The following is a 12,451-nucleotide window of genomic DNA, read 5'->3' on the forward strand; positions in this document are numbered from 1 at the left end:
CAACTTTGCGATCTAAACTGGGAGGTATGTCTCATGGGGATCACTTTATAACATTTATGCCTTGGGCATGTATATAATCTTCTCTCAACTGTGGTGTGCAAGAGTTTTATGAGGTATAACTTGAGATTTTTCTCTCCGAATGTCATGAATAGATCAGGTCCCTTCTATTCTACACTAATTAACAATTTCAATTCCCTCTTGGGTGGGAAAGTAGTTTCAAAGTATTTTCTATTGGTTTTATTCAGTACGCGTGGTTTATATGAACACCGTTTTAATTGTGGTTCATTGAGATCTACCTCAATGTATATACAAGTTTAACAGATGAAGGTTTTTATCCAGTTAACAACCACATACTGTACAGACATAAATCTTTTAGAATCAGTCCTTCTCATTCTCAAATGAAGTAATCCAAAAATGAAGCGAACTATTAGGTAATTAAGCTTTGCAACTTGACCATAATATTGCCCATCCCTTCAGTACACTTTACATCCAGAAACAAAAGACTTCCCTTTCCTATGCTTATACTACTATGACGGTATTTTCAATGTTCTTGACTAGCAAAGGTTAAACAACAGTAGACAACCAAACCTCAAAACCTAATTACTTTCCTATCCTTCCAACTACCCTGACCAATATAAAATCTATGTTTTTGATAAGAGTAAGCCATAGTGTACAGTGAAGAATAGGTTTGTTGATCAATGAAAGTTAGAATTCAAAACATAAATGGGAGCACAATTAGCTTAGGTAGAGCATAACAACCAACTGTAAACTTTAATGGGGGAGAGAAGTTCATAATTTCTTGATGTATACCTTTCCTAACGTATGGTATGCAAAGGATAACATCAAAAGTTATGTTGCAATGGAATGATTCCGTGCTACTCCATCACACATATTCTAATATACAATTATTGGAAATACACATTTCTATTTGATAGAAATATAATGTATGGAACATTAACTTGTAAAATCTGATATGAGTCATATGTTGTAGAAGTATTTTAAGTTCTCCAAATAGAGGTGCATGAATGCCACTTGCAACTCCTAAAGTTCTTTAACTACAATACATATTACAGTCTGGATTTTGTATTTAAACACTGTGTTGAGGAAAAGTACCAAGGTTCTATGAAGACAGAGTGCAGGATAGTTTGCACTACTGTCCATAAATCTGTTTCTAGCTTCTGTTTTTTTAATTTTCTATCCATTTAAAAAAAAAATTCAAAATGAAGAACAATTATTATATCATTTCAAGGTTTATTGATACCCTCTTCAGCTCATCCCAGGTGACCGTTAAGCACCTGATCATCATTATTCTATGCAATCTTTCCTGCAGCTGTAGCTTTTGTAAGACTTATAGCTCTGTCTTGAGGTTTTTCAATTGAATAATTACTGAGAAACTCTCACATAAGTTTTAGTTCTCGTAGGAAAACCAAATTCCATAGAAGTACTGAGATCTGTGCCATCACTACAATATCAAATCTACCTGAATTTTTCACCTGACACTTATCAGACTTCAAGGACTAAATTCAAAAAGGGTATTTAATCTATTATGGACTAATTCAGATTTATTTATTTAAGTGTTGTATTGATTCAATATTTGCTGTTTCATTTAGTTTCTGTGCTTTAATTAATCTGTAAATGAATCTAATAACTTTAAACTATCAGTACTGGCCTAACAGCAAGCATTTCCTGCCTTTCAAGAGAAGATGTGGGACATAGCAGACACCTCAAATTTTTCTATTGCTCTGTTTATAACTAGTGCTGGAACGCATTCATTGTTGATCCCAAGTTGCTATAATAATTGCATTAAAAACACAAGTTGCTTGCTGGGCCACTTCAGGGGCTAATAATAATCATCCACACGATCGCCAGTGAAATACATACTGTAAATCACAGAATTGTTACGGTGTAGGAGGCGGCCATTCAGCCCTTCGTGTCTGCACCGGCTCTCTGAGCATTTTAACTTCGTGCCAATCTCCAGCCTTTTCCCCGTAACCGTGCACATGGCTTCTATTTAGACAATCATCCAAAGCCGTCTTGAATGCCTCAATTGAGCCTGCCTCCACCACATTTCCAAACCGTAACTACTCGCTGTGTGAAAAAGTTTTTTCTCACCTCGCATTTGCTTTTTGCAAAACACTTTAAAAGTGTGCCCTCTGGTTCTTGATCCGTTTCTTGAGCGGGAACAGTTTCTCCCTATCTACTCTGTCCATGATATTGAAAACTTCTGTCAAGTCTCCTCTCAGCCTTCTCCTCTCCAAGGAAAACAGTCCCAACTTCTCCAATCTTTCTTCATAACTGAAATGTCTCATCCCTGGAACCATTCTCGTAAACCGCTTCTGCACTCTCTCCAATGTGTTCACATCCTTCCTATAGTGGGGTGCCCAGAACTGTACACAATACTCCAACTGAGGTCTAACCAGCATCTTATATCAGTTCATCATAACATCCCTGCTCTTGTACTCTATGCCCCTATTAATGAAGCTTAGAATACTGTATGCTTTAGAAACAGCTTTCTCTAACTGTCCTGTCACCTTTAATTACTTATGTACATATACACCCAGGTCTCTCTGCTCCTGCACACCCTTCACAACAGTATCCTTTATTTTATACTGTCTCTCCATGTTCTTCGTATCAGTGTGTCACCTCACACTTCTCCACATTGAACTTCATCTGCCACCTATCTGCCCACTCCACCAATGTGTCCTTTTGAAGTTCTACACTGTCCTCCTCACAGTTTACAATTCTCCCAAGTTTTGTGTTGTTTGCAAACTTTAAATTGTCCTCTGCACACCAGAATCGAGATCATTTATATATATCAGGAAGAGCAAGGGTCCCAATACCGACCCCTGGGGAACTCCACTACAAACCTTCTTCCAGCCTGAAAAATGCCCATTAACCATTATTCTCTATTTCCTATCCCTCAGCCAATTTTGTATCCACGTTGCTGCTGCCCTTTTTATTCCAAAACCTATAACTTTCTCCACAAATCTGTTGTGTGGCACTGTATCGAACGCCTTTTGGAAGTCCATACCACATCAACAGCCTTGCCCTCATCAACCATCTCTGTTGCCTCTTCAAAAAACTCCAGCAAGTTAGTTAGACACATTTTCCTTTAACAAATCCATGCTAACTCTTTCAAATCAATCCACATTTTTCCATGTGACTATTAATTCCATCCCTAATAATTGCTTCTAGAAGTTGCCCCACCACCGAAGTTAAACTGACTGGTCTGTAATTGCAGAGCAGATCTTTCCAATCTTTTTTGAACAAGGGCATAATAGTTTGCAATTCTCCAGTCCTCCGGCACCTCCCTCGAATCCAGCGAATGTTGAAAGATTGTTGCCAGTGCCTCTGCAATTTCCACTCTCACTTCCTTCAATATTCTTGGATGCATCTCATCCAGTCCCGGTGCCTTATCATCTTTAAGCACTGACAACTTATCCAATAACACCTCATCAATTTAAGCCCTTCTCGTAACTCCTCTGTCACCATGGCCTGGGCAGCATTTGCCTCGTAGGTAAAGACAGAAGCAAAGTATTCGTTTAACACCTCAGCCATGCCTCTTGCCTCTATGTGTACATTCCCTTTTTGGTCCCTAATCAGCCCTACTCCTCCTTTTGCCACCCTTTTACTATTGATGTGCTTATAGAATACTCTGGGATTTCCGTTTATGTCAGCTCCAATCATTTATCATAATCCCTCTTTGCTTCTCATATTTGCTTTTTCACATCCCTTCTGAACCTTCTGTATTCAGCTTGGTTCTCAATTGACACCTGTCGTAAGCACACATTTTCTTCTTTAATTTAATTTCTATCTCCTTTGTCATCCAGGGAGCTCTGGATTTGTTTGTCCTACCCTTCCCTTTTGAGGGAACATACCTTGACTGTGCCCAAGCCATCTCCTCTTTGAAGGTAGCCCAATGTTCAACTATTGTTTTTTCCGCCAACTTTTGGTTTCAGTCTATCCGGCCTAGCTCCGTTCTTGCTCCAATGAAGTCCGCTCTCTGCCAGTCGATTCTTCTTACTCTGGATTGACCAATGTTATTTACCACTGTCATCCTAAACCTTGTGATATAATGATCACTGTCCCTTAAATGTTCCCCCACTGTCACTTGATCTACTTAGCCCACCTCATTCCCAAGAACCAGGTCTAGCAGTGCTTCCTTTCTGATTGGACTGAACACATAACTGCTGTAGGAAATTCTCCTGAGCACAACCTAGGAACGCTTGTCCCTCACTGCCCCTTACACTACCACTATCCTAGTCTATATACAGGTAATTAAAGTCCCCCATTATAACTACTCTATGATGTTTACACCTCTCTGTAATTTCCTTGCAGATTTGTTCCTCTATTTCCTTCCCACTAGCTGGTGGTCTATATATTACACAGCAATGTAATTGCACCCTTCTTATCCTTTAGCTCTGGCCTAATCGATTATGTCCTTGAATCCTCTACACATCCTCTTGCTCCACGACTGCACTACTTTCCTCAACCAAAAACACTATCCCTTCTCCTTTTTACCCTTTCCTATCTTTTCTGAACGCCTTGTAACCAGGAATATTTAACACCTAGATCTGCCCTTCCTTAAACCAGGTCTCCGTTATCGCCACATCATCATAATCCCACAAGGCAATCTGTGCCTGTGACTCCCCAATTTTATTAACTATACTCCGTGCATTCACACACATGCAGTGTAAACCTGATTTAGACTTCATTACTTGTTCCCTCATTCTGACTCCATCTATTAACTTACTATTCTCTATTTTAGTGCTATCTGCCTCTCCCAGCATTCTGTTCACCCTGGTATTACTTTCTGATATTCTCTCCTGGTTCTCACACCCCTGCTGTGTTAGTTTAAACCCTCTCCAACAACACTAGTAAAACGCTACGCAAGGAATTCAGTCCCGGCTTTGTTCAGATGCAACCCCTCTGGCTTGTACAAGTGCCATCTCCCCCAGAGTCAGTCCCAGTGTCCCAGGAATATAGAGCCCTCCCTCCTGCACCATCTTTCTAGCCACGCATTCATCTGTCTTATCTTCCTATTTCTATACTCACTTGCACGTGGCAGTGATTACTACTTTAGGGGTCCTACTTGATAATTTTCTACCTAGCTCCCTAAATTTGGATTGCAGGACCACATCCCCCTTCCTACCTAAAACACCTGTACCATGTGGACCATGACGTCTGGCTGATCACCCTCCCCCAGAAAAATGCCCTGCAGCCGCTCTGTGGCATCCTTGACCCTGGCACCAGGGAGGCAACATACCACCCTGGAGTCACATCTACGACCACAGAAACGCCTGTCTGTTACCCTAACCAGTGAATCCCTTTACACTGTTGCTCTTCCTTTCTTCTTCCTCCCCTCCTATACAGCCAAGCCACTCATGGTGCCACAAACTTGGCTCTGACTGCACTCCTCTGAGGAACCAGCACCCTCACCAGCTTCCAAAACGGAAAACCGATTTGTGAGCGGGACCCCAGGGGACTCCTGCACTACCTGCCTACTTCTCTTGGGCTGCCTGGTGGTCATCCATTTCCGCTCTGTCTCCAGGTCCTTGAGCTGCAGTGTAACCACCTCTCGGAATCTGCTATCCATGTAGCTCTCAGCCGCACGGATGTGCCACAGTGACTCCAGCCGCCGCTCGAGCTCCGAAACCCAGAGCTCAAGTTTCTGCAGCTGGCAGCACTTCCTGCATATGTGGTCATCTAGGGCACCACCATTCCACTCGACTGAATTGCCTCCCATGTCTTAATTCTACTTCTCTTACAGTAACTGTAATCTACTTTGGATTATTTATATTACTTTATTATATTGGCCCTAAATTTCCCTTAATCTTGGCACTTCTCAGTTAAATCCAAGTATAGCAGCTTGTTTAAAAATATTACTAATCGTAAAATCCATGCATTTTAACCTATACACAAGTGCACAGATTATTCCAGAAATGATCAATTGGTGAAAAATATCTTTTTCCTGTGAACGCAAGAAAAAAATATTGTACAAAATGCCTTGAATATAGCAACTTCACTCTCCTCACACAGAATGCATTCAGAATGCAGAAATTTGACAAATATTCTAAAACAGTGAACATTTGTTGTTGCTATAGCTGCAGGAAAAAACAACAGCAATAAATTCACCTTTGAATTGCAATGTGCCTAACATTTGCTTCTCAAAATATTTACATTAATTGACACGTCGTCTTTTTTGTTCAATGTCTTACCTCATAAAGCGTGTTGTACGTTGTTATAGTAAGAGTATTGGTATGCAGCATTAGCCTTTCTCCAAGCAAAGTGAACAGACTATGCGTATGCATGATCTCTACCTTCCTTCTGAAAGAGTCACATTATTATAGCAGACATGACTGGTACCAGTTCATTTCGCACAATGAGGAAAAATTTAACTAAAATTCATGTTCTCTTCATTTAGGAGTCCTTTTGTTAAGTCCATTGTCCACAATGACTCCTATTTGCAATACTCATGTATTCAAATTTCTGGCTTTTCTTTCACCACTTTCACTCAAGATCATGATTAGAGCCATATTAAGATTATGATCTATTAACAGCTCAAAGATGGCCCAACAACTTAATGCAAATGTTACTGCTCATTTTTCAGTGGTTCTGGTTTCTGAAAAGTCAGAAATTTAGAATATTCAAGAGCTTTGATAATATATATTATACTTGCATGTGTTCAATATCACAATGTTTCGAAGTATTTTATACAATGATTTCCTTACTTTAAATGGACAAAATGTTATATATGTACATGTTGTTATGTAGCCACTCTGAACCCACAATAAACCACAAACAGCCATGAGATGAAAAACCAGTTAATTACTTTTGCTTCATTATGGTTGAAAGAGGAATGCTGGTTGGATTCAAGTTTTCAGGAGTCAATTTGCCAATTCACAAAGTTATTTTTCCTTCCCCACCTCACTTAGATCACTTGGTTTCGCAATCACATTCCTCCCAACAAAGGCATGCGCAATCAAAGCAGAGTATTCATCCTGTTACAAACAAGAGCTTTGTGGCTTTATTTTGGTTTTCAAAATTGATTGTTAAACCAGAAGCTGCTTCCCTTGGCAAAATTAAACATTGAAGACTAAAGATCAGGTTATCAGTGTTGAAATCCCAATTACCTTTGAACTAAACTAACTAAATAATTGATCTTTGAAGGTCAATGGCCATTTTAACTGTTTACTCCAGTTCATACCAATCAACCAGTGTTGTGGTTTTAATTACTGATCAGTAGCAAGACAAAACAGAATATGTGAAATGTTAAGATATGCAGATTAACAAATCTTGGGATAGAATAATTTAATTTCTCCAACTGCTGATCCACCTAGGGAAAAGTTTCAAGCAATGCTGCTAAATCTAGATATTAAAACATCACCTTATAAGAAGAACAGTTCTTCTTCCAGTTTTGTTTGTTGACTCCAAAGTTGTGTGAAGTATTAGGCAAAAATGTAACACTTGCTCCTGAGCCACTCTGACACAGTGCGGAAGGGCAAAAAGATGATTCCACATTGCTCCCATCACCCCTCCATGATAAGGAGGCAACAAAATGGGCTGCTCGAGATCAAGAACTTTTTTTTAAAGGATCATGTGGAAGCTTGAATCCCATTACTAAATTAAACAATATAGTGACAAAAAAATCTTTGTAAGGTCAGATACTGGAGTCCGGAGAAAAATTGCGTGGAAAATTATTAGGCAAGCCTTACATAAATATGGAGCCAAAGTAGTACTCAATGTATTTGAATATTTGCTATTGCTGAATAGTCAGCCTTTTTCCCAGATAACTGGGGACAATTCTCTTCTTATCCTATTGATCATTATCTTTTTTCCTCCAATGAGCAGACTTTGCTTCAACTCTTTATTATCCTTGTCCATTCTTAAGTTGACCCTAATTCTGTGTGGTCACTATTTCTCAAATTGCTGTTCTACTCTCATCAATGATCTGCCCCCCCTTCATTCGTTTCCTCCAAATGATTCCTTCCAAGTTGGACTAAGAATATAATGAGCTGGGAAACAGTCCTGATTGCATTCTAAAAAATAATTTTCTACTTTAACCATATGCACTACCTTTATTACAGTTTATATTGTTAATTATCTCGATATTATTGTCCTGTAGCCCTTATTCATCATGTGAACTGGCTGAAGTTCTCTGTCTCTATTTAATCACCATTGTGATGACCTGTGATCCACAACAAGATCTGTACTACTTCCTTTTCCATCTTTTAACTCTGCTCATATACATACTGCCTTAATGCCACCCTCTGGGACATCCTTATAGTAAAACACTTTAATGAAATCCTTCACTAACATTGCCTTCCCAATACCATTTTTCTCTCCCTATCTATTTTAAAAACGTTATAACCAAGAAAATTAAGTTACCAGTCTTGACCAATTGTAAGCCTCATTTCCGGTATAGCAGCTATATCCAGTGTCTTTCCATAATTAGAAATGTTTTTAGCTATCCAAATGTGTTTTGAATGCTTTGTGCACTCACATGCATACCACTCAACACTGACTCCATTTTTGTAGTGTTAAGCCTTATTAATTTTCCACATTTCCTAATATTTTTGACATCCCTTAACTCTTCTACAAAGGGGTTTTTATCTCTCACGACCAGATCAACTATCGTCTATTTGTCATGTCTCTTTTGTAACTAGCTACCTAATACCACCTCAAACCAGATCAAAGGGAGCCAAATAAACAGGTTTAGAGGCCTAGTACTGAACTGCTAAAATTAAGCAAATTAAAATAATTTTCAACCCAAAATACATTAAATATGAAAATAAAAATTTCAATACTTTGTCCAATCATTCTCACTGAAGCTGTTACGACTCTCCACACTGTTATGGCCCTCGCAATCCAAAGGCTTCTCGCAGCTCGAGAATATGGCAAGAATAGAGTGGGTTTATTTTAAAAGAAATTAAAATCCTTTGAATATGAATTTGGCCGTACTCACTTGTGACCAAGGTGTTTAAGGAAGTATCCCAGAACTTTTAGTGCTTGGACTCGGATACTTTCACTTTTTGAAGCCAGTAACTTGTAAATAACCCTGAAGGGACAATAAGGGTATCAAATTAATTACAATGATTTACTAAGTTAGATTATTATGAATAGTATTTTTGAAGCAAACAAAATCAGAATCACTTTTCACTTCTAAACACTTTACAACTTTGACATATTTGGTGTCTAAAGCGGAGTATGTCACCAATAAAGCATTCCTTTTTAAAAAAAAAACTGAACAAGGTAATATTTTCTTTTGCCTCTTTTGATATGTGGATACCTCATGAAAAAACATTTCAATATCTGACTACTCAGTCATCCCCTCTGATAATTTGAAAGCCTGATAATTTTGCAAAAATAGATACATGTAGTAGTCCTTACTCCAGATGTGCAAAACTAACAAAAGTGTGTTTTTGGCAGAGAAAGGGCATCCGAACATTTGACTAATTTCAAAAACATGAGATATAATTCACAAAAATATTGCAAATGCGTTTGAAATTAACAATTTTCACTCGTGATCAAAAATAATTAATCAATTATTTCATTAGAAGGGCAATGTTAACACAGGAAATAAATATTTACTTTCTTTTTCACAATTAAAAGCTGAAAACAAAATGACTGAAAATGACAACTATTGAACATAGTAAACCTCATATTCAATCAGGAACAGACAAATGTTAAAAAGAGCCTACAGTGCAGAAAGAGGTCATTCAGCCGAACTAGTCTGTGCCTTTATGCTTCACACATGCTGACTCCCACCACTCTTCATTTAACCCTATTGGCATATCCTTTTATTGCTTCCCCCACCTCATGTGTTTATCTAGCTTTCGTTTACGTGCATCTGTGTTATTTGCCTCACTTGCTCAAGATAGCATTTCCACATTCTTACCATTCTTTGGATAAAGAGGTTTCTCCTGAATTCCCTATTTGATTTATTAGCAGCTATGGTATAACTATTACTCACCGTATTCCATTTCGTTGATCAAAAGCAGGTATCATGGATGCAGGATGCTCTGACATCAGTGCAACCAACAGTTGCAGCACATCATGAATGTTTTCATCCTGTTTCATGGAATAGATAGCCAGTCAGCAAGCCAGGCAAAATAAATCTCTCTTCAATTCACAAAGATATTGCTAAACATCAACTCTCTAGAGTTCAAAATAGATGGGGGCGGTGGGTGAATTCACTTTCCTCCTTTAAGACACTCCCTAAAACATAACTATTTCACCAAGCTTTTAGTCATCTGACCTAATATCTCCTTATGTGACTTGGTGTCATACTTCATCTTAAAACGCTTCCATGAAGCGCCTTGGGATATTTCATTACGTGAAAGGTGTTATATAAATGTAAGTTGTTGTTGTAAATTTAAATTGATACGCTATTTAAAATGTACTACCAAGGTTATGCTCCATTAATTTCATTAGGTCAAACTGCAACTGATTTTATAGAACTGAATAAAAGTTTTATTCCCCTTTCCAATTTCCTCTTCTACTTAGGGTGCTGATTTCTGCTTCTGACACAGTTCTGTGGCGATTGGCCCATCTTCTTGTAACTTTGAAGCCCCATTAACTTCATCAATGGGACATATGTGGACTATATGGCTATGGAAGATACTGCAGCTAAACTTGACCCTGTCCTTACCTAACATCTAGGTGACATGCACTGCGATGAATTAATTTAGAACAGATCTAGGATTGAAATTGGGACCTCCCTGGTTTGTATGGCTAAGTATCCCAATTAACTCATTCAGCCTTTGAGGTAGTCACAAAACAATAAGCAGATTTTATATGTCAAAATTATCATGTCAACGAAAATGATAAAAGATAGAACTCCAACAAATACCTATAAATACCGACAAGCTGAGTGAGTGGGCAAATGCGTGGCAGATGCAGTACAATGTGGATAAATGTGAGGTTAGCCACTTTGGTAGCAAAACAGGAAGGCAGATTATTATCTGAATGGCTATAAATTGAGAGAGGGAAATGTACAATAAGACCTGGGTGTCCTCGTACACCAGTAGCTGAAGGTAAGCATGCAAGTGCAGCATGCGGTAAAGAAGGCAAATGGTATATTGGCTTTCATAGCCAGAGGATTCGAGTACAGGAGCAGGGATGCCTTGCTCCAACTATACAGGGCCTTGGTGAGACCACACCTGGAATATTGTGTGCAGCTTTGGTCTCTTTATCTGAAGAAGGATGTTCTTGCTATAGAGGGAGTGCAGCGAAGGTTTACCAGACTGATTCCTGGGATGGCGGGACTGATACATGAGGAGAGACTGAGTCGGTTAGGATTATATTCGCTGGAGTTCAGAAAAATGAGGGGGGATCTCATAGAAACCTATAAAATTCTAACAGGGCTACACAGGGTAGATGCAGGAAGGATGTTCCCAATGGCGGGGGAGTCCAGAACCAGGGATCACAGTCTGTGGATACAGGATAGACCATTTAGGACTGAGATGAGGAGAAATTTCTTCATCCAGAGAGTGGTGAGCCTGCGAAATTCGTTACCACAGAAAGCAGTTGAGGCCAAAACATTGTATGTTTTCATGAAAGAGTTAGGTATAGCTCTTGGGGCGAAAGTGATCAAAGGATATGGGGAGAAAGCGTGAGCAGGCTATTGAGTTGGATGATCAACCATGATCATAATGAATAGCGGAGCAGGCTCGAAAGGCCAAATGGCTTACTGCTGCTCCTATTTTCTATGTTTCTATAATGTTTATGCTTATTTAAATAATGCATTGCTATTTCTGAATTTCTTATTCTGATTAATATGATTACTTGCAACAAACCAAGAAAAAATGTCTTGATATTTTTGGAATTTACCTCATGCATGGTTAACAGGTAGTTAAGAATACTTTGAAGTTCATCTTCCTTCACACCACGATCCTATTCAAAAGAAAAGAACCACTGCTGACAATCTAACAATTACACACAATACATGGTCAGATCATCATATATTAGATTAATTCTGTCAGAGGCCTTTTTTTACACCAAACATATTTTCAGTATTTCCATTAAACTCTTGATACAATGCAATTATAGGAAACATGCAATGAATTTTGTTTCGGTCACAGACATGATCTTTCCTGATTTCAGTAATTTAACAGAACATACTGAAAAAATATCTGTTAAAAAGTTCAGTTCTTACCTTCAAAATTAGTTGCTTCAAAAATAGCAGCATAAAAGCCCGCAATGAAATTATTTCTTTCTGAGATGGACGAGGGCCATCTTGAAACAAAAAGAATATTTTCTGTCAAGCACTTTCAAATGTTAGTTCAAAAAATGTTTTCCAAGACCTGCACTCTTTTCATATAATTATATTAAGAAAGCTCATGAAACATACATATGAATCCTTAACAAAAGATTTGAAAGGTTTTCTTTCTAAAGAGTCGTTAAAATTCAGGCAACTTTTAAAGTAACTTGTGCCAATTTAAGAAAATAA

The 12,451-nt window shown here is 38.4% G+C and overlaps 1 protein-coding gene across 2 annotated transcripts in view; it reads right to left on the reverse strand.

The window, feature by feature from the left end:
- nbeaa (neurobeachin a) overlaps positions 1-12,451 on the reverse strand; it is a 1,012,857-nt gene that overhangs the window by 762,850 nt on the left and 237,556 nt on the right. For both annotated transcript variants that reach the window (XM_078545316.1, XM_078545315.1), the window contains exons 14-18: positions 12,158-12,237; positions 11,833-11,895; positions 9,974-10,071; positions 8,966-9,058; positions 6,219-6,327 (exon numbers count right to left, since the gene is read on the reverse strand). In XM_078545316.1, the coding sequence (XP_078401442.1) occupies positions 6,219-6,327; positions 8,966-9,058; positions 9,974-10,071; positions 11,833-11,895; positions 12,158-12,237 (443 nt within the window). The remainder of the gene's footprint in view (positions 1-6,218; positions 6,328-8,965; positions 9,059-9,973; positions 10,072-11,832; positions 11,896-12,157; positions 12,238-12,451) is intronic.

The sequence above is a fragment of the Cetorhinus maximus genome, chromosome 7 (assembly GCF_964194155.1).
Source record: "Cetorhinus maximus chromosome 7, sCetMax3.hap1.1, whole genome shotgun sequence".
Taxonomy (NCBI): Eukaryota; Metazoa; Chordata; class Chondrichthyes; order Lamniformes; family Cetorhinidae; genus Cetorhinus; species Cetorhinus maximus.